Raw genomic sequence first — 27,085 nt, forward strand, 5'->3', positions numbered from 1 at the left:
AATTAAAAAGGTAAATTTAAGAAAACTGTTCTTGTTAGTGACTTGCTTTTCTTTTGTTTTATTGAATTTAGTGATGCAATTTAGAGGTCTTGATTTATAAATTTTAGCTGATTTCTATAAGGAGAAAAGCTAGAAAACACCTGGTAGTTTGTACAGGGTATATGTAAAGAAGGAAAATCTCTTAGGAAAGTTAATGTCTGTATCATATCTTAAGAATGAGTAATTTGTGGCTAGGCAAAGTTGGCAATCTTTAAATGTGGGTAAATGACTGCCAAAAAAGCCTTTTTATAGTAATACCCACATTATAGTAGTTTAATAATTCTCTTGTTAAAATAACACAATGTGCCAAACAGTATACAAGTATTTTACTTGGATTATCTCATATAATCCTCATAGAAATTCAATGAAGTAGATACTTGGGAATAACTGAGGTTAAGAGAGGTTAAATAATTTGCCCATTGTTAAAGAGGTATTATAGTAAACAGTAGACCAAGATTCAGAAAAACACATGCTTGCAACTACTTTACCATACTGCCTTCTCATTTTGGGAAAAGCATGCTTATAAAAAGGTTTATAAAGCATTGTCTATATATAGCATATAGAGTTGTTTACATACTTTAAAAAACTTGTGTTTATCTCTTTAGTCATGACGCCTTCACAGAACACATCTATAAACCTGAGGTTCTTTACTTGTCCATAAATGCCTGTGTATTTTTCTGTGGGGAGGATACATACTCATTAATATTAAAGGGGTTTTTTAAACCATAGATTAAACTGCTGCTTTTAATACAATGTCAAGGCTTTACCATGGGATGGAGATAAAATGGAAATGTTACAGCATCACTTAGAAATTTGGGAGTAACTTATGCTAGGCTATAATTAAAAGCTCATCTGGCAAATGTCTTAAAATATATTGTCATTGCTCCCAGCATTCTGTAAGATTTTTGGAGCTATTCTCAGCCTGTGGTACATGCTTTTGAGTAGCCTTAATTATGGCTACTGCAAATAGAAGTCAGTGAGCCAATTCTGAATAAAATCAAATGGTATTTTTAGATGAAAGTAGTTTTTCTATGAAGTAACAAAACCGACTTTCTTAAGTATATTGACATGTAGTGATGTATTTCTAAAGGAGTCTTAAAAATGTTTTGAGTGAGTCAAATGTAATGATTTCTAAGTTTTGATGGGAGAAAGAGCATATTTTTCTTGAAGTGTCATGTTTATCTTGAGTGTAGGGTGCTAGAACGAGAGATTTAATTTCAGAACCCTGGTGCAAGCACCTGTCTGCCTCGTTGCTTCTTGGTTGTTACTGATATACATACCAAAGACTTAGAATATTTCTTCTAACCTGTGATTTGCAGGGTCTTGAATGAATAGTGTTCAAAAGGATAGAAGTTAGATCTGTGTGTGACCTTATCATTGCTTGTCTACATGTTGTAAGATCACTTAGTACTTAGAAAAAGGACTTTACAGATATCATTTGATTTTACCTCTTCAAATTTATGTTTCATCTCTTTATATATATATTAGTGTTTCTCAAAAATGGTTAGAAAAATGCAGTTTCACCCAGGTAAGGTGTTTAAGATGCAGATTCGTGAGGGGACCCCTCCATCCCTGCCCCGACATTGGGTAGGCCTTGTGCAGGGTCCAGGAATCTGCTTTTCACACAGATACCCAGGGGCCTGTTAAGTATACAGAGCAGTGATTCTCTCATAAGCTATACAGTTTAGGTACTAGATTTGAAATTTGTTTTGAATTCCAGGTCTTCAGTTTATTGGTAAGTTTTTTGTTTTGTTTTAAATCTTTCAGTTTTAATTTCCTCATCTGTAGATACCTACTCTTTTTTTTTTTTTTTTTTGGAGACAGTCTCACTCTGTCACCCTGGGTAGAGTGCAGGTGCAGTGGCATCATCATAGCTCACGTCAGCGTCCAACTCCAGGGCTCAAGCGATCCTCCCATCTCCACCTCCCAGAGTGCTAGAATTACAGGTGTGAGCTACCACGCCCAGCCTGTAAATACCTGCTTGACCCATGTTCTTTTTTCTGATGTTGAAAAATACCTGGTGATAATAGAATCAAACCTTTTGCTTTTCATTTACTAATATAGCCAGGGTATTTTGGTAAGCACTCTTAAATAATATTTAGAGATGTATTTTTGGCATAGGTATTTTTTAATTTAATTATGTTTCCCCTACTATCAAAATAGTTATCCAATGTTAATGTGCTCTGAAATGAGATTTTTTTCCATGTAGTATGTAAAATCTCAGTGTAAGCTGTTTAAAGTGAGTTATTCTAAATTGTTTGAGTAAGCCTTGAATTTTAGGTATGAAACTTCGTGAAGTTTATTAAAATCAGAACTATTCTCTTTTTACATGAGGTATGATATTAAAGATTTGCTAAACTAGAACGTCTCCAGATGAGGGTGTCCTTATTTAAACACATTAGCCCCAGGAAGCTGTGTTTTGAAAGAATAGGGTTTCAGTGTTACTGCCTTGCTTAATATAGTTTGAGTCTTTTAGAATTATTAACTTAAAAGCTACCTAAGAAAATGTACTTTCACTATTTTATAGTAAGGCCACTTTTTATTTTTATTTTTTATTTATTTTAGGATATTATGGGGATACAAACATTTTGGATACGTGTTATGACTTTGCCACACCCAAACCATGGTTTGGGGTTTGCCTTTTCCCCCCTACAATGCTCACCACATCCATTAGTTGTGAGTTTACACACCCCCAATCCCCAAATCCCTGGGGAATATTACTATCGTGTGAGGTATAGGGTTGGCCCTTAGCACAGTATTGGTAAACTTGACCTTGATACATTCTGTGTTCCAGTTCTTTGGGGACACCTTGAGCCCTGTTTTAGAAGTTCAATGTAATTAAAGTCCCAGGTCAAAAAAAAAAAAAAAAAAAAAGTTCAAATTTCCATACCTCCCAAAATGTTTCATACAGTCTGCATGATCGTTTTCCTCAATGTAAATACTGAATTCGGCTGCTTGGACCAATTGCTGTGATTAGCTTCAACTATACATTAAATTTCATGGGAAAGGGGGACTGCTATGTCGACAGCTGCCTATACTTGAAAAGGCTTCCTCTTGAGTACTGGTATAATTAATAGCTTAGTTGCCTACATATTTTTAAGAACACTAAAAACATCTTTTAAAAGCATTTTTCTTCTTAGCTCTGCATGAAATTTTGTATTTCCACCTAACTATTAATATTTAGATCAAGGATCCTTAAGGAGACAGCAAAATCAAGGGGATCTGTTTCAAATACAGCAGTCATCGTTTATTATATTTGATTAAGAGCTTTATATAAAGCAGATTTTTCTATTTAGTGAATCGGGCATGTTTCCAAACATTTGTAGCCCTGGTATAGTCCAAGTACCCTAAAGTTTGAAAATAGTAATAGCTCCTCAATGAAAAATTGCTATTTTATAGTGTGATAGAAATATGCACTTATAGCTTTGAGAGTACAAGGTAGAAGAGATAGTTCTGTGTTCCTGAAGGAGAACAGCAGGGTACAGGATAAAGAAACAGGAACTATGAGGCTACCTGAAAATAGATTAGTATGGCTGGAGTATAGAAGGCATATGGCAAGAAGAAATGAAACTAGAGGTGATTAAAGTTTCCCAGTTAAGCAATCTTAAGGAGATTAAGGTGCGTGTTTTGTTTTCCACTCCTTCCTAAACCCTCCTAGAAGACAGAGAATAAATGCATAAAAACCCCCAAGGATAAAAAAGGGATTGAAGTCAAAACACAAGGGAAAGCAACAAAATTTTGGAAGGTAAAATACTAATGGATGAATAGTACCTAGCTTAGCCCAGAGAAAGCTGAATCCTCTGGACAAGAAGTCAACAAACAAGAAGCAAGCAAGTAACTTGGTATTGGAGAACCTTAGGAAGGTTTAGGACTTGAATTCTCTAGGTACTTTGGAGGTTAGGCATATGAAATAGGACTGAGAACAAACGGATTGATTAGTTAACTTGTATTAAGGAACATTTTAACCACTCTTAACCCTACTGAGGGTTTAAAGCAAGAAAGATGACATGCTATCCAGAAAATAGGCTTCAACATAGGATGTCATGGAAGATCCCACATGACAGCAATGGAACAGGCCTACAGAGCAAGCTGTTCAGATTGGAATACGACAGAGAGCTCTAGAGATGTTCTGCAGCCCAAAAGATTAGTAGAGTACATGAAATGTTTGAACACAGAAGAGTTTTACCAACTGTGGAGGAATGGAGATAAATTAATGATAGGTACATAATTAATAGCAACCAAAAAGAACAGTTAGGTACTCAAAGGAAAGTAAAGCTGTGGCAGGAAGGAAATGTAATTAAAGCATACATCATCATTTAGCTGTGAATACTAGTTAACATGTTTTAAAAAATTGAAATACTGATTTTACAAACTACATAGTTTGTATAATGTGCTTGAGAGCAAGAAAGTTTGTCATCCCTTATTGAGAAAATGGAGTTGAGCCAGATAATCAAGAATGTGAACCGTGTCTCTGTTTCTTAATATTGTCCAAATAAGTTATTTAACTTCTGTGCCTCATCTGTAAAATGGGGATAGAATAATGCCTACCTCTGTCATAAGGGTTGTTGTAAATATATGTAAACACTTAGAGAGCAGTTGCCCTGTGTTAGAATTATAAGAGGAGGATGTACGCAAGTGAACTGTATGTGGGGGATGGGTAGAGTAACAGTTTACAAAACAAATTTTTAGCATGCTGTTTAAAAATATGGAGGTAAATAAGAAATAGCTGAGAATTGAAAGTGGTTGCCTCTGGGGAACAAGAGTTAGGAGCTTAATGGTCTGTACCAGGAGACTACTTGTTTTTATTATAAGCCTTGGGTGTTTCCTTTTAAAATTTGTACACATATAGAAAACATTCAAAAAATAAGAAGAGCCTTTTAGATTTTAACTTACCTAGCATTTTTGTTTTCATTATAGAAATCTTTAAACATAAGCAGAACAACAGTATAATGAACCCATCGCCTTGCTTCATCCATTATCAACTCATGGCCAATTTTGTTTATCAGCATCCCTGAGCACCACTGGATTATTTTGAAGCAAGTCTCAAACCTTACATTTCAAATGTGGCCTTAGTGACCGTGGTATGTACCAGTTGGATCTCCCCTCAAGAAAGATCTTTACTGACCAGCTACAAGGAGGACAGTTAGCTTATAATCTTCAACCATAGCACTTTTGAGCTATGCCACGGTGTTTGAACCAAGGTTGTGTTCTTTATTGGCATCCCCCAGCCAGTGACCTGGCAAATTCTGCCCAATGTTAATCTCTGCACCTGAGTTTACCATTAGGTTTTGCCAAGACGTTGTCAGAGTTGTGCCACAGTCTGAGGCTTTCCCTGCCTGACTTTCTTTCATTCTTTCAATGTGATAGACCAGCATCATGGTCTAAGGGTGTTTACTGCCTACTTCTGCTCTTTCTCCCTGTCTTTTATAGGTGTCACCTTTATCTTGACATCTGTTTCCCAGAGCATCCAACTGACAAAATAACTAAAAGTGTTCTTTTTAGGGTTTGCAAAAGTTACCATATCAGATCAGAGACTGCTATCTTTAAAAAGATCTGCTTATGTGGTTGGCCCTTGGCTGGTGTTTGGGAACTTAGATTTCAGGAGCATTCCAGTCATTTCCTGATTAAAAATAGCTCACTGTGCCTAACCTCTTTCAACAAACAATGTTTTATGCTGTACATATGCCTCTGGGAGCCTAGAATTTTGGTATGTACTAGGCTGTACCTATGTGACCAGGCCCTAGTTACCTTGAGTACTCTCTAATGAGCTGCCCTGGTAGACAACATTTCACACATGTTGCCACAATTGGTTGTTGAGGGAATTGAGCATACCCTGTTGACTCCACTGGGAGAGGACTCTCAGAGCTTGTGCCTAGTTTCTTCTCAATCTATGTGCCTTTTCCCTTTGCTCATTTTGCTTTATATCCTTTTGCTGTAGTATTAATAAATCATAACCATAGGTACAGCTATATACTGTCCTGTAGAGGAGGAGTCCTGTGAGTTCTAGTGAATCATTGAACCTGGGGATGGACTTGGGAACTCTGAAACACAAAGTATAACAACAAATCCCACATAAAACTCAGTGATTACTTAATATCAATTAGCCAGTGTTCAGAGTTCCTTAATTGTCTCTTTAAAAATATACTTAGGCTGATAAAATAAGGCTCAAAAAGCAAGGTCCATCCATTACATTTAGTTGATAGGTTAAGTCTCAGTCTACAGATTTCTCCTGCTTTCTCCTTAGTACTTATTAATAATTGAGGCTGTGCATGGTGGCTCATGCCTGTAATCCTAGCACTCTGGGAGGCTGAAACGGGAGGATCGCTTGAGGTCAGAAGTTTGAGACCTGCCAGAGCAAGAGTGACCTGTCTTTACTTAAAAAAAAAAAAAAAAAAAATAGAAAAAATTAGCTGGGCAACTAAAAATAGAAAGAAAAACTAGCCCGGTGTGGTGGCAAGCGCCTGTAGTCCCAGATAATACTCAGGAGGCTGAGGCAGGAGGATCACTTGGGCCCAAGTGTTTGAGGTTGCTGTGAGCTAGGCTGACACCACGGCACTCTGGCCCAGACAAAAGAGTGAGACTGTGTCTCAAAAAAAAAAAAAAAAAATTTTTTTTGTAAACTATATAATTTGTCTTACATAGTTTTCCCAGACTGGATTTTACTATCACATCTTTATAGTGGTATTTAACACATTCTTCTGTTATTTGTTAGTTTCCTGAAAAGCTAATGTTAATAGTTACATCTAGAAGTTAGATTGGATTTAAATTGTGTTACTAGATAACACTACTTGAGAGATGGTGTTTGCTTACCTATTGTGTGGCATCTGTAGATGCATAATACCTGCATCTCTTTTTTGTGATAAGATTCAGGTGTTGTCAGCCTGATCCATCCATTATAAAATTGTAGAGTAACTCCGCAGAATCCTCCAAAGGTTGACAAGTGAGATTTTTACTTTTAAGCATTATGAATTCACAGTGGATTTTAAGACTCATTTTAATCTATCCAAGTTGTTATTTTTGGTGCCCAGATTATTTTATTTCTGGCCTATGGAGGCTTCTTCAGGTTGAACCTGACGTAATAGTTCTTGAGCACTTCTTTGTGTTTGGGTGCAACAACATGCTCCAGGCCGAGATTCTGCCATTTCCTGGAGGAGCCCCAGTTAATCTTGGTGAGAAATGGTATTTAGAGCACATAGTCTGGGTTGCTCATTGATACTTGTCATTGGACAAAGCTAGGAAATACTTAAATACACCCTGGGTTTATATTGATATTTCTAATTAAACTTAGAGTGAAACTTAGAGTATTAATCTCTCTAGTTTTATATTTATTTTCTCTTACCCTGAAAATCATGGTTCCTGATGTTATCACTGATAATGCTTTATCCTACTCACGGTAACAGTGAGTTTACTGTTAGTAAACGAGCAGTACTAATGTTGCAAACAATAGGACTACTGAAAAAAATTTAAAATGTTATCTTTCGGAAATACATTATTTGGGCTGTATAGTCAAGTTAGTGTTTTTAAATTACTTGTTCCTCTGAAGTGAAGCCACCAATTGTGTACTTTTGTTTCATTTTGGTTTTGGGGTATTTCTCACATTTTGTTAATTATGTGAAACACCACAGTGTCACAGTTTAATCTCCAAAACAAGGTACATTAAGAGAAATTGAGCCTGCATTCTGATTCTTTCTACCCTATTTCTTACCTTGTTCTGTAAGTAACAATATTTATTAGTTTGGTTTTTGCTTCTATCTTAAAATATGTGTGTATACATGTATATACACATTTATATATGTGCTATATACAAATGCATATATTAATATTTGTATTTACGCATACATATAATAGAAAATAGTATGCTACACATAATGTTTGCACCTCATCTTTTTTTTATTTTATATATCCTGGAGATCATTCTATAGCATATATTCCTCATTCCTTTTTTATGGGAGCATAGTAATCCATTATATAACTACTATATTTTAATAGTTTCTGCTATAGACATTTGATTCTAGTCCTGTTAAAAAATAGTGCAGTTATAAATAGCCTGTGTATATATCTTTTCATGGGGATTTTTATGTTTGGGATGTATTCCTAGAAGTGAAATTCCTGGGTCAGAAGGTAAATATAGGCAATTTTGCTGACTATTGTCAGATTCCCCTTCACGAGGGGAAGACAACACTTTGTGTTCCCATCAGCAATATATGAGAGTATCTGTTTGCCCATAGCCTATCAACAGATTGTAATCAGACTTAATAAAATATTGTAAGTAGATCTGTTTTAGAATCCTCACTTTGGCAGAAGTATAATATGGATTGGAAGGTATCCTAAAGACAGGGAGATGTGTTAGGCTTTGGCAGTAGTCAAGATCTGTAAAATGCAAATCCTAACTAAGGGCGTAGAGTCACATTAAATAAGCATTAATGGATGGAGGCATTATAAGAGGAATTAGAGAAACTTCTGAGTTTCTGAGAGCATGAACATCAGATTATGGGGTGGGGGAATTCCGTTTTGGAATGCTTTGAATTTGAGGTGCTTCTGGGACATCTGGATTAGAGGTACATTCATTGGATATATGAATCTTAAAAGCTTGGGTAAGCGTGGAGTTTTAGAGTCATCACCATATAAGAGTTTAAAATATGGGGCCGGGCACGGTGGCTCACGCCTGTAATCCTAGCACTCTGGGAGGCCGAGGTGGGCGGATCGTTTGAGCTCAGGAGTTCGAGACCAGCCTGAGCAAGAGCGAGACCCCATCTCTACTAAAAATAGAAAGAAATTATATGGACAGCTAAAAAATATATATATATAGAAAAAATTAGCCGGGCATGGTGGTGCATGCCTGTAGTCCCAGCTACTCGGGAGGCTGAGACAGTAGGATCGCTTGAGCTCAGGTGTTTGAGGTTGCTGTGAGCTAGGCTGACGCCACGGCACTCACTCTAGCCTGGGCAACAGAGTGAGACTCTGTCTCAAAAAAAAAAAAAAAAAAAGAGTTTAAAATATGGGATGGACCCGGTGGCTCATGCCTGTAATCCTAGCACTCTGGAAGGCCAAGGTGGGAGGATAGTTTGAGGTCAGAAGTTCGAGACCAGCCTGAGCAAGAGTGAGACCCCGTCTCTACTAAAAAAATAGAAAGAAATTAACTGGACAACTAAAAATATATAGAAAAAATTAGCTGAGCATGGTGATGCATGCCTATAGTCCCAGCTACTCGGGGGCTGAGGCAGAAGGATTGCTTGAACCCAGGACTTAGAGGTTGCTGTGAGCTAGGCTGACGCCATGGCACTCTAGCCTGGGCAACAGACTTGAGACTCTGTCTCAAAAAAAAAAAAAAAACGCAGAGGTTGATTATTTGGAAGCCTCATTGTAGAAGAGAATTATGGCACTGAAAGGGTAAATGGACCAGATAGTCTGATGCCCCTTGCAATCCTGAGGGTTGTTTTTTTTTCCCCCCCCCAAACTAACTAAAACTTAGAGACTTGATTAAATTGGATGATTACAATCCCACAAGGATTAATATCTATTTATTCTAAATGAGTTGATATACAGTGAGAGTCCTAGGCTTACATATCCTTATTTGATTTGGAAGAACCAAGGCTAACTGCTAGAGCTACTTCCAGCTTTAGACCCACTTTCATTTTTAGCAGGCCACTCTTAGTTGATTGAGAGTTAAAGGTTTCTTCCTTTAGTTTCTACTTTGTTAATACTGTTACACTGCAATATGATATTTAATTCCTATGTTCTTACAGCACAATAGGCTCTTAAACTTGAGCATGCATCAGGATCACTGAGAGGGTTTGTAAAAGTAGATTGTTAGGCCTCACTTCCAGAGTTTCTGACTCAGGGTCTGAAGTGGAACCCAAGAATTTGCATTTCTAACACATCTCCAGATGATGCTGATGCTGATGCTGCTAGTCTGGGGACCACACTGTGAGAACCACTGCTATAGTATTATAGTTTGGCCTACCTCAATAGACTGAACTTTGTAAGAACGAGAACCAGGTGTTACTCATTTATTTGTCCCTCTACTACCTAGCAGTATGTAGGGGCAGCAGGTCTTAATTTTATAGAAGCCAATATGAACTGTTATATTTCTTACTTGGGCCTGATGATACCAAGAAGTTAGGCCTAAAATTGAAGAACTTCCTAAAGCTTTCGGTATAGGTGAGGTTTAGGTTGGTTATGCTTACCCGTAGAAAATATAAATAAAGCCAAAATTCTGCTAGAATTTTTTTTTTTTTACATGTTCTACTTTCTGGTACATATAAAATTTTGTGTTTTTTTAAGTATTACTAGAGAGCTGTCTACACATAAGAACTAGAATCTTCCTGGGAAAATGGGGGCTATTAGAGAATGCTACGTTCACGTTCTTATTATGCATAAAGGAAATGGCAGAATTCAATGAACTGGTTCCAAGATCAGAGAAGGACCAACATCTAGTCCTATTAAAATAATTGTTGACCAAGCACAGTGGCTCATGCCTGTAATCTCAACACTTTGGGAAGCTGAGGCAGGAGGATCGGATTGAGGGCAGGAGTTCAAGACCAGCCTGGGCAACATTATGAGACCCTGTCTCTACAATAAAAATTAATCGGACATGGTGATGCATGCTTGTAATCCACCCAGGTGTTCGAGGTTTCAGTGAGCTGTGATCATAGCACCACACTCCAGTGTGGGTGACAGAGTAAGACCTTTGTCTCAATCCATCAATAAAAAATAAATAAATAGTTTAAAAAATAAATAAAAATGAATTAAAAATCTATCTAATCTTAAACTTGGGTTTAAAAATTGTATCTCTTTTTTTTACCTGCTCCCATTCCCAGCAAGCAATGAATGTCTTTAGACCTTAAGAAGAATTGTTTTACTCTGGGAATTAAGATCTTGAATGTATATCATTTAAGTACCACTAAGAATATATAGTCTCTCATTCAGAATATCCAGATTATAACAGTAATCATTGACTGAATAGATATGTTACATCTAGTCTGTTCTAGAGAAATGGTATATAGCTCCCTCAAGGTAGATATAATGGTGGTTCTTGAACATGGAGTAAACACTTGCCTGGCATTCAGCAAGCCATGAAAAGAGGCCTAGTGGGGGTGGGGAGAGGGTTTGTGCTCACACTTACAGAGACCAACCTGTAGGTATCACAATACAGGTGAGAGGCCAACATGAAGTACACCTGCTATTTAAGGACATTGCAACCTGTATTACTTTTTCTTTTAATTGACTAATTCTACAAATGAGATTTTTCTATATGTTGCATAAAATTTTAGTTGTTTTTGGTGATAATCATAAGCCATGCTCTGTGGTTCTTTCTCTCTCCTCAGATATCCAGAAAGTGGTATTCTACAAATGAATGTCAAGGATCTTAGACCACGAGCTAGAACCATTTTGAAATGGAGTGAATTAAATGTTGGTGATGTGGTAATGGTTAATTACAACGTAGAAAATCCTGGACAAAGAGGATTTTGGTTTGATGCAGAAATTACCACACTGAAGACAATCTCAAGGACCAAAAAAGAACTTCGTGTAAAAATTTTCCTGGGGTAAGATTCTCTTCACTGGTGCCATTTAATTACTGAATTAATCAAGGAAAGTAATTTTTAGATATTAAGCACATGTCCCTTAGCAACAAAAGATAGAAATTATGAAAGATGGAAATTTCCATACTAAAGGAGAATATTTTATAAGTTCTTGGATTTTTAAAATTAAGAATGGCTTAAATATCCAGCTCTACTTTATGGTTGGAGATACTATTTGGATGAATCTGGGAAAACTGAGCATTTTATTAGAGAAATTCTTAGTTACCTCACAGGATTCTTATAGATCAAAACAAAATACAAAAGCATTTTAATAACTATGATTGCTATAAGGATCTGTGTAGATGTAATAGCAGTGGATGGCTACTTAACCATCTGTTTGCTGGACTAAGACTAGCTGAAATCGTTCCTTCATAGTAATTTTTCTTCAACTTACAGAATTCAGGTGTAGTGAAGAGAATTCAAAATGTAGAAAATCACCTGAAATACCAAATCACTCATATTTCTACCATTGATTCTTTATGAAATACTTTCAGATGTTTTCCCCAAATTTTAAAGTACTAGGTATTATTTTACAGTCACTTAAGAAAATATTGTCACCATCTTTCTATGTCTGCTTCATCTGAATAGTTTTTTTGCAAAATAGTCACTAGTTTCCTTTTTAAAAAGAAAATCTCTATTAAACTATTTCCAGTCCTTTATTATAAATATGTTTAAATAAACATCCTTGTATATACATTTTCCTGCATTTCTTTAAAAAGAATTCTTAGATTTGTTGTGTTGAGCATTGAAGATTTTGGAATGACCCTGGCAGTTTTCTTTTACATAAGGGAAGCAGCCAAGCTAATATTCTTGTCAAATTCTGGTTAACTGAATTAGTGACACAAGGTGACAAATCTGGGAGCAAGCATCTGCTTATGGTTAAAAATACATAAAGCAAGGGTAGGTAAACTACAGCCCACTAGCTGCCTTGTTTTTGTAAATAAAGTTTTATTGGAACTCAGCAATGCTTATTGACTTATGTATTATCTGTGGTTGTTTTTGTTTGATAGCATTGTTGAAAGTTGGCAACTAAGACCATCCATCCTGCAAACCCAAAACTACTTTCTATTTGTCCCTTTGTGGAGAAAGTTTGCTGAATCCTGAGATAAAGAAAATGAATGTTGCGAGATGCTGAAAACATACTTTAGAAAACAGATTTCAGAACTTCCTAGAAAGTGTGATTCTATTGCTAGACTAAGGGTGTGGCTCGATTAAACATCTAAACATTTTGAAATTCTGATATAGAAACAAATCATGAAGAAAAGGAGAAAGCACCTAAATAAACTGGCTGTGTAAGGAGCCTTATAGTTAATGTACTTGAGTGTAGGATGTATAAAAAGCATGTGTACACAATAGCGTAACAGTACTCATAGCATTGAGCAAAAAAGCCAGCTATTTAGAAGAAAAAAAATTTCCCCAAGTGATTCTGAGGTATAGTTAGAGTGGAGCAAGCTGGCACTCAGGAGCTAGAACTAAGATTGAGTGGAAATTATAGATAGGCAAATATTGGCTTGATAGAACAATTATATGATGGCTAGCCCAACAGTAAAACACAATGTCCTGTGAAGTATTGTGTTCTTCATTTTTTTTTACTTAGAAGCACTAGGGACACAAGAGCCAAAAAAGCTGGTGGCTTGAGGATGGGAATTTTTTTTTCATAGTTAGAAATCTTTTCTTACTGGAAAGAATGGGTAAATGATCGGGGTTAAAATATAAAAGCATCATGCTGTTGATAGACAGTTTGGGGCTGTTATAGTGCTGCCATGAGATGCTTGTACTGTGTCCTGGCACGTATGGACATTAGTTTCTCTAGATCATACTGTGTCTAGGAGAATTACTGGATCATAGAACCAACCCCTGTGCATCTTCATCTTTAGTAAAGATCAGATATTTAAGTGGTTGTACCAAATTACAATTCTGAAACAGTGTAAGTTCCTGTTGCTCTGCATTCTCATCTACACTTGGTTTTGTCAGACTTTAGTTTCTATTAATCAGGTGAGTATATAATAAAATAGTATCTAATGGTGGCTTTGATTTGTATTTCCCTGACTAGTAATGGAGTTGAGAACCTTTTTGTGTGTTTATTGACAAGTTGGATATTTTTTGTGAGGATGTGTTTCTCAACTTTGGTGCATTTTTAGTGGTTGTTAATTGAATAATTCATCTGATTAGTTTTTGAGTTCCAGTTGTGAAGACTAAATCATTTCAGTCATATGTGGCAAAAATCTAACTCTATGGCTTGTCTTTTCTCCTTATGATGTTTGAATATTAGTTTTCTTAATTTTAATGTAGTTGAAGTCATCAAAGTTCAAGGAAGTTTTTTTCCTTGTGTTTTCTATGTCTTGCTTTAAGAAACTTCCCTACTCAAAGATCATAAAGATACTCTCGGTACCTAACAAAAGCTTTGTGATTTTGCCTTTAGATCTTTAATTGACTTGGAGTAGATTTTGTTTATAGTGTGAGGTAAGGGTCTAATTTAACTTGATACATATGAATAATCATTTTTCGTAGCACTGTTTATTGAAAAGCCCATTTCCCCCACCACTGATCTTCAGTATCACCTCTTTCATATCAAGAATCCTTATATTTGATGCAAACTTCTGATTCTTCTACTCTCTACCATGGATCTGGTATCTTTATAACAGTGCCACACTTTCATAATATGACAGAGCATGTCATCCTGCCTTGTTCTTCAAGTAGGTTGTATGTTCTTAGCTCTGTGTACTTTCATTTGAATTTTCCAGTCATCTTTTTTCTTACTAGTGTATAGGAATTCAAGTTTCCTTTGATTTTGGATCCAGTAGTAGCTTTACTAGATTTACTAACTTTAATTTACATGTAGATTGTTTTTGAAATGTTTATAATCATCTGTGAATTGGGACATTTTTGTTTTGTCTTTTCCTTTACTTTTGATTTCTTCCTCTTATTTACCAGCTAGGCCATTCAATACATTGTTAAAAAGAAGTGGTGATAGCAGGCATCCTTTTATCCTCCTGACCTCAGAAAACTTCCAAAATTTCATTAATAACTATGTTTGTTATAGATATTTTATGAATGTTTTCCTGGATTTGATTTGATAGTATTTTGTGTAGGATTTTTACATTTGTGTTAATGAAAAGTTGCACATTAATCTTCCTGTCTAGCTGTTCTTCATGGATTTATGCTAGTTTCATAAAATAATTTGGAATATTCTTTTTCTATCTTATGGTAGAGTTTTGTATTTTCTTCTTGAATGTTTGGTGTAGAGCTCCTTAGTAAAGTGCTAGCTGAGTTTTCTTTATGGGAAGGTTTTTTTAATGATTGATTCGATTTCTATATTGATCATAGAACTATTCATATTTTCTGTTTCTTTTTGAACTAGAATTTTCTGGGAATTTACTTTCATCTATATTTTAGAATTGTCATAAATTTGTTTAGTAGCCACATCTTTTTAATATATACAATATCTGTCGTAATATTCCTTTTTTATTCCTGAATTTAAGTTTGTGACTTTTTGGTCAATCTCACCAGAGATTTATCAGTTTTGTTAGACTTTTGCAAAGAACTAACCTTCAGTTTTGATCCTCTCTATTGTGTTGAAGGTACAAAGGAAGAAGCAAATAGAGGACATGCTTTTTAATCTGCCTTGGAGATTTGATAAGGGAACTTGAAGTTAAAGTTCATGCTTGTTTCTATTTTTAATTTGTGAGTACCAAAAAGTGAATATGCTTGAACTGTCAAATTCTAGTTATCAGATTCTATTTGAGTTGTTACATTTTTAAAAGTTCACTTACTATTGTAATATATATCATATTTAATACCATGTTAAGTTATACTAGTTTAGGCATTTATAAGTAAAGTAGAATTTGAATCCAATAGCAAGAAAATTTGACATTACTAAAACTATAGATATACTTGCTTTATGTTCAGTGTCATTTTTATGGGGTTTCATTTATTTACTAAATTTTTTCATACTTGTTTATTATGAAATCTCTATAGTGATATTCTTATCACTGAGTATGCCATTCTTACAGGATATATTTAACATCCATATCAAGTTATACCTCAAAGCTCACTGTGCTTCAACTATTCTGGCCTCCTGTGTTGCTTAATTATATGAACATGCTCCTGCCTCAGGGCCTTTGTACTTGCTGTTTACCTCTGCCTTGTCTGCCCCATACAGATACTCATTTAGCTTGCTCTGTCTCTTGTTTCAGTTCTCTGCTCAACTGTCACTTCGGAGTGGCCTTTCTTGATCACCCTGTGTAAAATCACACATATACATACCAGGCATAGATTACTTGAATTGTCCCTTACTCTTGACATTTTTTTTTCTTTGTAGGATGTATTATCACTTGACATTGTCTCTCTTACCCCACTTGTATTAGTTTCCTATTGCTGCTACAACAAATTACCACAAATTTAGTGGCTTAAACAGTAAAACATTGTTTTACAGTTCTGGAGGTTAGAAGTCTTACATATGTTTGGGTTTCACTGGGCTAAAATCAAAACATCAGCAGGGATGTGTTCATTTTCAGAGACTCTATGGGAGAATCCATTTGCTTACCTTCTCCAGTTTTTAGAGTCCTCCCACATTCCTTAGCCTGTTGCCTGCTTCCTCCACCTTCATAGCCAGCAATGTTGCATCTCTCTGGCAATTCTTTTGTAGTTATGTCTCCCTCAGATTCCCTCAGCCTCTTCCACTTTTAAGGTCTGCTATCATTATTTGGGCCTACCTGGATAATCCTCCCATTTCAAGGTCCTTAATCATCTGCAAAGTCCTTTTTGCCATGTAAGGTAACATTCATGGTTCCTGGGATTAGGTCATTGACACCCTTGGGGTCCATTATGCTGCCTGTCGTATCACTGGAATGTTAATGCCTTGACTTTTTGTTGTTGCGTGCCAGGCCCTATTCAAAGCACTAGCTACAATGGGTTTTCAGTAAATACAGTATTGCATAGATTGTAAGAGAATAGTTTTTCATATTTTAACGTGTCTGAAATAAAAATGGATTGTAAAGTTGCTATTGGGCTGCTGACTAAAGATCTTCTAAAGATTTGGGTTTGCTTTTCCCAGTCACCTGGGCGTGCCATTTAACTTTTAACTTGTATCTGCAAGGTGGTTTATTTCCCGTCTATCTTTAACTGAGAAAACCGTTTGGTGTCCTGGCTTTATTTGAGGGTCCTTCTTAAACACCTCATTGCAGGCTTTTTTCCTTGGAATTACATAATGTATCTTATAGTTAGTTGTTGACTACCATTTGGTGTCCCAGGCCAGTTTCTTTTTTGGTAGTACATAAAATGTTTTATAATTATTAGCTTATTAAAGTCAATGAAATAAGATATTAATATTTCTTGAAGAAATAAATTGACAGTGTATTTACATGTTTTAGTTATGATCTACTATGGCTTTATCAGTTTTGTGCAGAAGGAAAGTCTGTGGTAAGTCTTTAACTAAAGTGATAAATATTTGAAAGAATGGTTTTTAGCTTTGAAACTGTTTTTGTGACATTTATTGAATCACTTAAAGAAGTATATGGAAGGCTTCTGTTTCTGTGTAGCGTGGGTCAGCTGGCAGTAGGTCAGTGCTCTTACCTGGCTACTAGAATAGCCAGATTAAATAGTTGTATGTCTGAAGGCAGCAGAGGATCAAGGAGAACCACTGGGACTATGACTCTGGAGAAAGAAGAACCTGAGAACACAAGTGGCTTCTGTAGTTGTGTTTTGCCTCTGGGGAATCTGCTAATTCTGGATGCAGTGCAAAACCTAGTTGAGAGCAGCTAGCAGCAGGGTGGGAACAGAAATCAGCAGAGCTTTGGGCAGATACTTAGGATGCCTCAAGTATATGGCCTGTTTTCACCTTAGGACTTGGGCCAAATTGGGGTTTTGCTGGGCAGGAGACTGAAAACGTAAGTAAAAAGTAGAGTGGCATTTTCAGCAGTCTCAGAAGGGAACCGTTGGATTTTGGGATCACTCATGGAGTGGCTCCACGGAATATATGGCAGTCTTTTAGTTTGAAAACTGAATAGCTAAGACAAACAGGTCGACTAAATATTACTAAGGCTATAAACCAGCTTTGACTCGACATACTTGCTGTCTAAAATGTTGAACTGCCACAGTATCTCCCCAGCAAAAAGAAGATTAAACCTTCTTTACATAAGATAACATCTGAAGCCTCTAATGTTTTGTATATGCAGTGGAGCCAAAAATACTATTCTGCCAAAAGACAGGGCCACCTAATCAGAAAACAGAAGGCAAACCAATAACAGAAATGGACCCATAGGTGATCTTGACAATCAGTTATCAGAGAATCTTTAAAGTGTGATTAATGTGCTCAAGAAGAAAGATAAGATGGTGAATTTCAACTGAGAATTGGAATCGATAAAATAATTGTGGACATTCTAAAACTAAAAATTATAGTGCAAACCTAAGACCTTATTAGATTGATTTAACAAGATAGCAGAAGGTAAGATTAGTAACCTGGAAGGTAAGTCAATAAAAACTATCCAAACTGAAATATGGAAAACACAAGAGAATGTTAGATACACAGGACTTGGTGGAAGGTCCAATTATGTGTACTTGGAATTCCCAAGTAGAAAGTGGAGTGAAAGCAATATTTAAAAATATGGTAGCCATAATTTTCCAAAACTGATAAGAGATCAGTCCATATCAAACAAGTTCTATAAACTCTAAGCAGGATAAATACAAAGAAAACACATAGTGACATATCACAAATAAGACTGCTGAAAACTAAAGATAGAAACGCAGATGACCAAGTTTAAGCCAGAAACAATGTAAGCAATAAGACAATGGAGTAGCATGTGAAAACACTTATTTAAAAATAGATCTCAACTTATAAATACATTTCTAATGAAAATATCCTTCAAAAATGAAAACAAAGATATTATCAAACGAAACCTGAAGAAATTCATCACCAACAGACATACACCAAAAAGAATACTGAAGGGAGTTCTTTAAGTAGAAGGAAGGAAATCCCAGATAGAAACATGGAAGTACAGGAAGGAATTAAGAGTAGGGGAAGGGTAAATATATGTGTAAGTATAAATAGCTATTCAAAAAAATAAAGTTTAGCTTTTGGTTTTTGGCTCAGAGGAAGCCAAGGTTTAGCTTTCTTTGGTAGTCCGAATCCGGGTTCACCTGACACCAGCCACCTCCACCATGCTGCCTAAGTTTGAAGCCAACGAGATCAAAGTCGTGTACCTGAGGTGCACAGGTAGCAAAGTCAGTCCCACGTCTGCCCTGGTCCCCAAGATTGGCCCCCTGGGTCTGTCTCCAAAAAAGATTGATGATGACATTGCCAAGGCACTCAGTGAGGACTACAGTAAAACTATTCGGGACAAGCCCAGATTGAAGTACCTTCTACCTCTGCCCTGATCACCAAAGCCCTCAGGGAATCACCAAGAGACAGAAAGAAACAGAGAAACATTAAATACAACGGAAATATCACTTAATGAGATTGTCTCAGGTCTCTATTTTTGTTTAAAAAAAGAGATTGTCAACATTGCCAGACAGACGCGGCACCAATTGTTAGCCAGAGAACTCTCTGGAACCATTAAAGAGATCTTGGGGACTGCCCAGTCTGTGGGTTGCAGTGTTCATGGCTGCCACCCTCTTGACATCGTAGATGACCTCAACAGTGGTGCAGTGGAATACCCAGCTAGTTAAAAAGTATAAAGGAAAATATCTCAATAAAGGATCATTTGACAACCTCCCCCCAAAATAAAGTTTAAAACGTGTAGCAAAAAATGCATGACAATCGTAACACAAGAGATGGGATTGATGAATGAAATTGTGAGATTCTGGCATTCTGAGGCAAGTGATGAAAGTTAAAATTTATAGTAGATTGGACTATGCAAACCTGACATACCAGTCTCCAGGCTAACCTCTAAAAAAATGAAAGGATTTTTAACAAATTTATGCAGTGAAAATGGGAAAACAAGCCAGGCATAGTGGCTCATGCCTATAATCCTAGCACTTTTGAGAGGCTGAGGCAGAAGAATCACTTGAATCCAGGAGTTTGAGACCAGACTGGGCAACATAGTGAGACCCCATCTCCAAAAAAACAAAAAAAAACAAAAACAAAACTAAAAGTTATCCAGGCCTGGTGGCATGAGCATGCAGTCTCAGCTACTTGGGAGGAGGATCCCTTGAGCCCCAGGAGTTTGAGGTTACTGTGAGCTATGATTGTGCCACTGCACTCCAGCCTGGGTGACAGAGCAAGACCCTGTCTCTTAAAACAAAAAAAGGAAAAATAAACATTAGACTAATCTGAAAGAAGGAAATCAAGACTAAAAATAGGGAGATAAAATAGAAAATAGAGTGACAGAAACAGCTATATCAGCCATTATATTAACTATATGTGAAATATTCCATTTAAAGACAAAGAACAAACTAGATTAAAACAAAATAAGCCCTGTATGCTACTTACAAGAAAGACTCCTTAAAGTCACAGAAGTTGAAAAGAGAAGAATGGTTGGAATTCTAGGAAGATGACAATAGCATGGATTTTTAATCTCAATTTTAATCTCCTCAAATGTCCTTATAAAAACATACAAAGAAACTAAAGTATGTAATCCAGAAACTCCTTGGCAACATCTACAGTGAAACAGGATGATGTGCTAGCTCCTACGAACTCCAAAATAGCCAGTGGGATAAACTAACAGAAAGCTTCAAGACCTATATGGTATTGGTGGCTGTGCAAGAGGAAGGAGAAAGTAGCTACAGGATCTGTAATAGGTCCAGGAACTCCAAATAATGAATTGGCCTAGCATACTAATTTTAGAACAGCAGCTCTGGTATTTCAAGATGACCTCCAGTGATTCCTGCTTCCTGGTACTCACCCTCATATAGTTCTCTGTCACCTGGGCTAGAGTGCCATAGTATCAGCCTGGCTCACGGCAACCTCAGACTCTTGGGCTTGAGCAATTCTCCTGCCTCAGCCTCCCAGAGTGCTAGGATTACAGGTGTGAACCACCGTGCCTAGCCACGGGTGACTTCTTGTGACCAATAGAATATGGTGTGACATATACCACTTGGAGATTAGGTTATAAAAAGATAACTTCCATTTTGGACACTCCATTGGATCGTGTCCTCTTAAGCCAGCTGAATGTCACGAGGCTACTCAGGCAGCCTTTGGATCTTCCCCTAGTCAAGCTTTTAGATGAGATTGCAGCCCTGGCCAAAGGCTTGACTGCAACCTCATGAAAGATGTTAAGCCAGAACTACCAGCTAGGCTGCTCCCAGATCAGCTAGGCTGATCCACAGAAATTGAGATTATTTTTGTTCTGAGCTGTCATGGGTGACTTACTATATTGCAATAGATAACTGATATAGCAGCTGAAGCTAGAAAGGGGTATGCATCCCAATCTGGATAAGTATGAGCAATTTGTAGTAAGGTCTGCAGGGATTAGAGCCTTATGAACTTTAAATTAATCAACTAAAGCTCCTTTCCAGGACTAAAGCTCCATATTAAAAAGAAACTAGTGGGAATAGAATCCATATTGAGTGGGACAGGGAAAATAGAGACAAAGGCAAAAAGGTTCTAGTTAAAAATAGGAAGGATAATAGAGCCAGGAGATTTCAGAAAGTAAGCTTTCATGACAGTTTTGGGTTTTTTGTGGATTTTTTTTTTTTTTTTAAGACAGAGTCTTGTTCTGTTGCCCAGGCTGGAGCGCAGTGGTACGATCACAGCATGCTACAACCTCCAACTCCCAGTCTCAAGCCAGCCTCCTGGCTCAGCCTCCCAACTAGCTAGGACTGCAGGAACCACTACACCTGGCTAATTTTATTTTTTTGTAGAGATAGGGTCTCACTGTGTTGCCCACATTGGTCTTGAACCCTGGCCTCAATCAATCCTCCCATCTCAGCCTCCCAAAGTGCTGGGATTACAGGCGTGAGCCATTATACTCAGCCTTTGTGATATCTTTTTTAAAAATTAGTTTTGTTCAGTAATATGTAGTATGTGAATATTGATAAATATATATGCCTGCGCCACTGCTAATCAACACATGGCATGTGCTTGTAGTCCCAGCTACTTGGGAGGCTGAACCAAGAGGATCTCTTGAGCCCAGGAATTTCAAGTTGTAGTGAGCTATGATGATGCCACTGAATTCCAGCCCGGGTGACAGAGACTCTCTCTCAAAAAAAAAAAAAACAAAAAAACAAATGAATAATAAGAGATGGAACATTTTTATCATCCCAGAAAGTTCCCACAGGCCCGTTACAGTCACCACCCTGACCCTTAGTGTTGGCCTCAGGCAACCACTGATTTACTTTCTATTAGATCTTAGCTGCCAGAGTTTTGAATGCCTCTCTCAAAAGTGAACTCTATGGCTGTGAACTAGCAAAAAATAACGTGCAATTACACCCTCTAAAGATTCAGGAAACTTATTTTATAAAAATAAGCAAAAAGAAAGGATTAATACAAATTCTATACAAAGTTAGAGGAGAGAAAATAAGGAATAGGATAACATGCTTACAGACAAAGCATCCCAGAAAGACAAGCATGAGTCTAGAAAAGGAGAGTCAAGGATTAAGTTTAGCCAAACTTGCCTTCAGTATAAAGGCTATAGGCAAACTTACTAGTTTATAAGAACTAGGGAGATATTGCTCTCATTCTTCATGAGAAATCTTCTAGAGAATTAGCTTTAGTCAAGATGACTAAAGAGAATTTAATGTAAAGAATGGTGGTAAACACTAAAAATATTTCCACATTAGACCTAGCACTAAATGAAGAACATAAAGGAGAAAATACAGCATGTAGTGGCTATATGATGTGACAGGGTAGCTATTATAACTGAAAAATAGAGAAGAAAATATACAAAAAAGTCTAAACTTTGATCATATTGACAGCTGGTTGGCTGTCTTGCGTGTCATTTGGGATAAAGCAAAGGAATATTTGTACCATTCTAATTTAGGCATCCTTGACATCCTTTGAGAACTAGGACTTTCTGGTTGAGGGCGGGAAGGAAAATAAGATACATAATGTTTGTCAAAGTAAATACTCTTTAGTCCTGAATTTGGACAACAGTAGTATGAACTCATGAGGTATTTTGAGTATGTATATTAATGTATATGTCTAAATTTTCTAGCTTTGTTCACTGAAAAAGCCTATAAATAGTAATTCAACCCAGTTGTAATAAGCTTTCCTATTGCCTAATTGTGGTCTTGAAATGCCACTGAATTTTCCACTGAAAGAAACGAGGGTTTCTTGGGCATAGGACTCCAGGCTGGGGACAGAAAATGTACCAGATGAACCTGGAACATCTTGTCAGGCAATAATAAGGAATCCCACAAAGACTGCTAAGTTCTTGTCAGAAGAATTTGGGAGTCAACTGGAAGCTCCCATTGACCAAAGATGAGACAATCTGAACACTGATAAGGAAGATAACTACAGTGGTTTGAGACATATCGAATATATTTAAATGTACAATTTCACACTAATACAAAAACTGATCACCTATAGAGAATGTTAGAGAGCTATTTTTTAAAAACTGCTAAATAAGCATTTTATCTCCCTTTGTTATACCACTGGCTTACCCAATAGTTAGTAAAGTCAAGTTTCCCTTTATAGAATTGTTCTGGCAAGTAAATGAGAAGGAAATAATAGAACTGGAGTACCAACATTTTTAAATCCCCAATGAATTAATAAATCTAGGCATTGAGCATCAGTAGCTGCTGTCATGACAGGGAAGGAGACAACTAAATAACAAGGTGCTTTCTGATGGAAATAGAGCTATGAAATAGTCTACAAAAAGATGAACCTAAATCTGATTAAGCACAAGAGTTAGCAGTTTTTCTGTAAAGAGCCAAATAGTTTACCTTTGGGGGCCAGGTGGTCTTTGTCACAACTATTCAACTCTGGTGTTGTAGCATGAAATCAGTCACAAAAATACATAAGTGAGTTGGTGTAGCTAAGTTCCAATAAAACTTTATTTACAAAAACAGGCAGTGGACCAAGGTTTTTTGACCTCTACTCTACGTCAATTGCCAACTTATGAGAAATACAGATAATAGGGAAAAACTGTTTAAACTACACTTTGGGAATGCAAATATCAAATCAAGACTGAGAAACTCTATAAGACAAATGGTTGGGTTCTTCAACAGATTTCAAGAAAGAGATGGTATGGGAATTTAGACTTAAAATACAGGCAAAACTACTGTATGTTTAGGGAGGCAGACAGCTAAGGAGACTGAAGAAAATCAAGTTAAATATAACAGGAGGGTGTGAAGAAGTTGTCATTGGAAGGGGGCAAGTTGAGGTAGTTGATAGTTCTATCTTCTGTCGTGGTTGGTGATTACGAAGGTTGTGCACCTTATAATTGGGAAAGCTATGCATTTATCTATGCAGTTTTTCTGTATTTGTGTATATTTGACATTAAAAGTTTTAAAAGAAAGGGTGAATGGATGGAAAAAGTCTGCAAAAAATGCTAACCGAAAAAAAAAAAAAGTAAATAAAAGCAGACTTGTTGTAGAATGCATTACTAGAGGTAGAGGTAGAGGTAGACATTTAATAAGAAGATACAGGATTCTTAAATCTGTATGCACCTAATAACATAGCTTCAAAAATATAAAGCAAAAGCTGACAACTTAAAAGGAGAAATATATAAATCTGCAGTCATAGCAGAAAATTTTGAAGATGCATATACAAACAGGTATAAATTGAGTCCCTGACAAATATGGTTTAGTATTTTAAAGACTTTAAGTAGGCCGGGCGCGGTGGCTCACGCCTGTAATCCTAGCACTCTGGGAGGCCGAGGTGGGCGGATCCTTTGAGCTCAGGAGTTCGAGACCAGCCTGAGCAAGAGCGAGACCCCATCTCTACTAAAAATAGAAAGAAATTATATGGACAGCTAAAAATATATACAGAAAAAATTAGCCGGGCATGGTGGCACATGCCTGTAGTCCCAGCTACTCGGGAGGCTGAGACAGGAGGATCGCTTGAGCTCAGGAGTTTGAGGTTGCTGTGAGCTAGGCTGACGCCACGGCACTCACTCTAGCCTGGGCAACAGAGTGAGACTCTGTCTCAAAAAAAAAAAAAAAAAAAAAAAAAAGACTTTAAGGAGAAGGCATCTTACTTCTGCCCAGAAATTTACCATATTTATTGGAAATAGGTTTAAGTATTACATTTTAATTGACAGGGTACCATTTTTAGTCTTCAAATTAAATTTGTAGAATAGCTACTTCTTACTAGATAATATAAGTATAAAGTTTCTGAATTTTTTTCCTGATACTACACTAAAGTTATGCTTAACTTTGAATGTTAATTAAATCACAATTGGACTTTTCCTGCTATTGGAAATTGTAATTCCAGAGTGATTGGAATAACTATAATCTCAAATTGTAAATAGGCAAATTCCAGTGAGTTTCCAAGCTGAGTCTTAATTATTATTTGTATATGGTTTAGATTTGTTGACAGAAGTTAACCTTTCTTCTTTTTTTAAACAGGGGTTCTGAAGGAACATTAAATGACTGCAAGATAATATATGTAGATGAAATCTTCAAGATCGAGAAACCTGGAGCCCATCCTCTTTCATTTGCAGATGGAAAGTTTTTAAGTATGGATTTTTCTTTGGGGCCTAGACTACATGTGTTGAACATGATTGAAATTTATTTTTACTGGTCAGTGAATAACTTAGAAGAAAATATAAAACTGTAGACCATACACATTTATAATATTTTCAACACAAGTTTTGATCTAAGATTCATTTTGGTTTGATGGATTTTTCCCAAATGATAAAATTTTATTTTCAAAGACATATGTTCTCATCTTGGCATTTTATTGCTATTTTCTTTTTAATTTTTTAATTTTTATGGATACTTAATAGTTGTAGGTATTTACAGGGTACATGTGATATTTTGATACAGGCATACAATGTGTAATGATCAAATCTGTGTAACTGGGATATTCATTACTTCAAACATATATCATTTCTTTGTGTTGAGAACATTCTAAATCTACTCTTCTAGCTATTTTGAAATACAGGATAACTTATTATTTAGTCCTACTATTGTGCTACCAAACACTATATCTTACTACTTCTAACTGTATTTTTGTACCATTCACCAACCTCTCTTTATCTCCCCCTCCCCACTACCCTTCCAAGCCTCTGGTAACCACCATCCTACTCACTACCTCTATGAGATCACTTTTTTTTTCCCTCCTACATGAGTGAGTACAGGAGACATTTGGTTTTTGTACCTGGCTTATTTCACTTAAGATAATGTCCTCCAGTTCCATCCATGTTGTTGTAAACGATAGGATTTCATTCTTTTGTGGCAGAATAATATTCCATTGTATGTATACACCACATTTTCTTTGTCCATCTCTTGATGGATTTTCTGCTGTTTTCTCTGTTATAGATTCTGTCCAAAGGAAAAATCTATTTCAGTAATTTTGTGGCCATCCAAGATGAATATTTTTAATAATGAGATTTATTTTTATACCAGTGGAGCCTGAGAATAATAGTGCTAATTGAGCTTTGAATTTCTAGGAGGTAATAAATGAGGTTTATATAAACATTAGAATGTTAGAATGCAGCCCTACCTCTTCATTGTATAGGTTTTTCTGGTTTAATATCACACAATTGGTAGGACTAGATTCTAGGTCTTCTCATGCATGGTTCAATCGCTGTCTTTCCAAATAGATTATAGTGTCTCATATTCTCTTTATTTTTTGTGGGGAACAATCCATTGACTATATGCCATGTGTCAATGTCTAATATATTCTGGGAAAGAAATATTTATGATTAAAGGGTCCTGCCTAACCTCTTCTTACCATAATTGTACAAGATTTGAACAAGAGAAGACCTTTAACAGATCAATAAGTAGACTTCAGGTCTCCAGTCTAGGCTGTTCTCATTTTTTGAGGCCACAATGCTCAACATATCTAGATTTGAATTAAGAACCCTAAGGCATGATGAATAAACCTATATAAAAATGACATAGTCATTCTTAGTAAAGCACAATAGAAAACCAAGATTGGCTAAGTTTTTCTCATATTTCTACTGTCTCCCACTCTGTATCTGTATATATTTGTTGTCCTCTCTTCTGCCTGATGCTAATCATAATATAGCTATAGCTTTGAAGTTGTATATAAAGAAACCGTTTCAAAGCCAGACTGCTGCCAGTCCAATCACTCTTCGAACCAAAAATCCAAACTGCCTTTGGTATTTTGTGTCTGTTCTGTCTCCATTGCTTATATGTTGTCATAGCTACCTTAGTAGAAAAGAACGTAAATTGTAATCTTCTGTTAATTGGCAAGAATCAGCAATGATCAGTTATTACTAAAATCAGTAGCTTTATCTCTGCCCCCTCTCACTGTCACTTGTCAATTACTGTTTCCCTGTCCCTTACATTGCTAGATCAGTTCTGATATGGTAAATCTTCTCACAAATGTGTATATTTGTAAGAAATTCAGAGTATAAAACTACATAAATTCAAACATTAAACTCCCAAGAGGCAGG

The 27,085-nt window shown here is 36.4% G+C and overlaps 1 protein-coding gene and 1 pseudogene across 2 annotated transcripts in view; both read left to right on the forward strand.

Moving 5' to 3' along the window:
- Positions 1-27,085, forward strand: part of UHRF2 (ubiquitin like with PHD and ring finger domains 2) — a 75,262-nt gene that overhangs the window by 22,703 nt on the left and 25,474 nt on the right. For both annotated transcript variants that reach the window (XM_069476467.1, XM_069476469.1), the window contains 2 exons: positions 11,367-11,585; positions 25,068-25,177. In XM_069476467.1, coding sequence (XP_069332568.1) covers positions 11,367-11,585; positions 25,068-25,177 — 329 coding nt within the window. The remainder of the gene's footprint in view (positions 1-11,366; positions 11,586-25,067; positions 25,178-27,085) is intronic.
- Positions 18,768-19,286, forward strand: LOC138387266 (large ribosomal subunit protein uL11-like; annotated as a pseudogene).

The sequence above is a fragment of the Eulemur rufifrons genome, chromosome 7 (genome assembly GCF_041146395.1).
Source record: "Eulemur rufifrons isolate Redbay chromosome 7, OSU_ERuf_1, whole genome shotgun sequence".
NCBI lineage: Eukaryota > Metazoa > Chordata > Mammalia > Primates > Lemuridae > Eulemur > Eulemur rufifrons.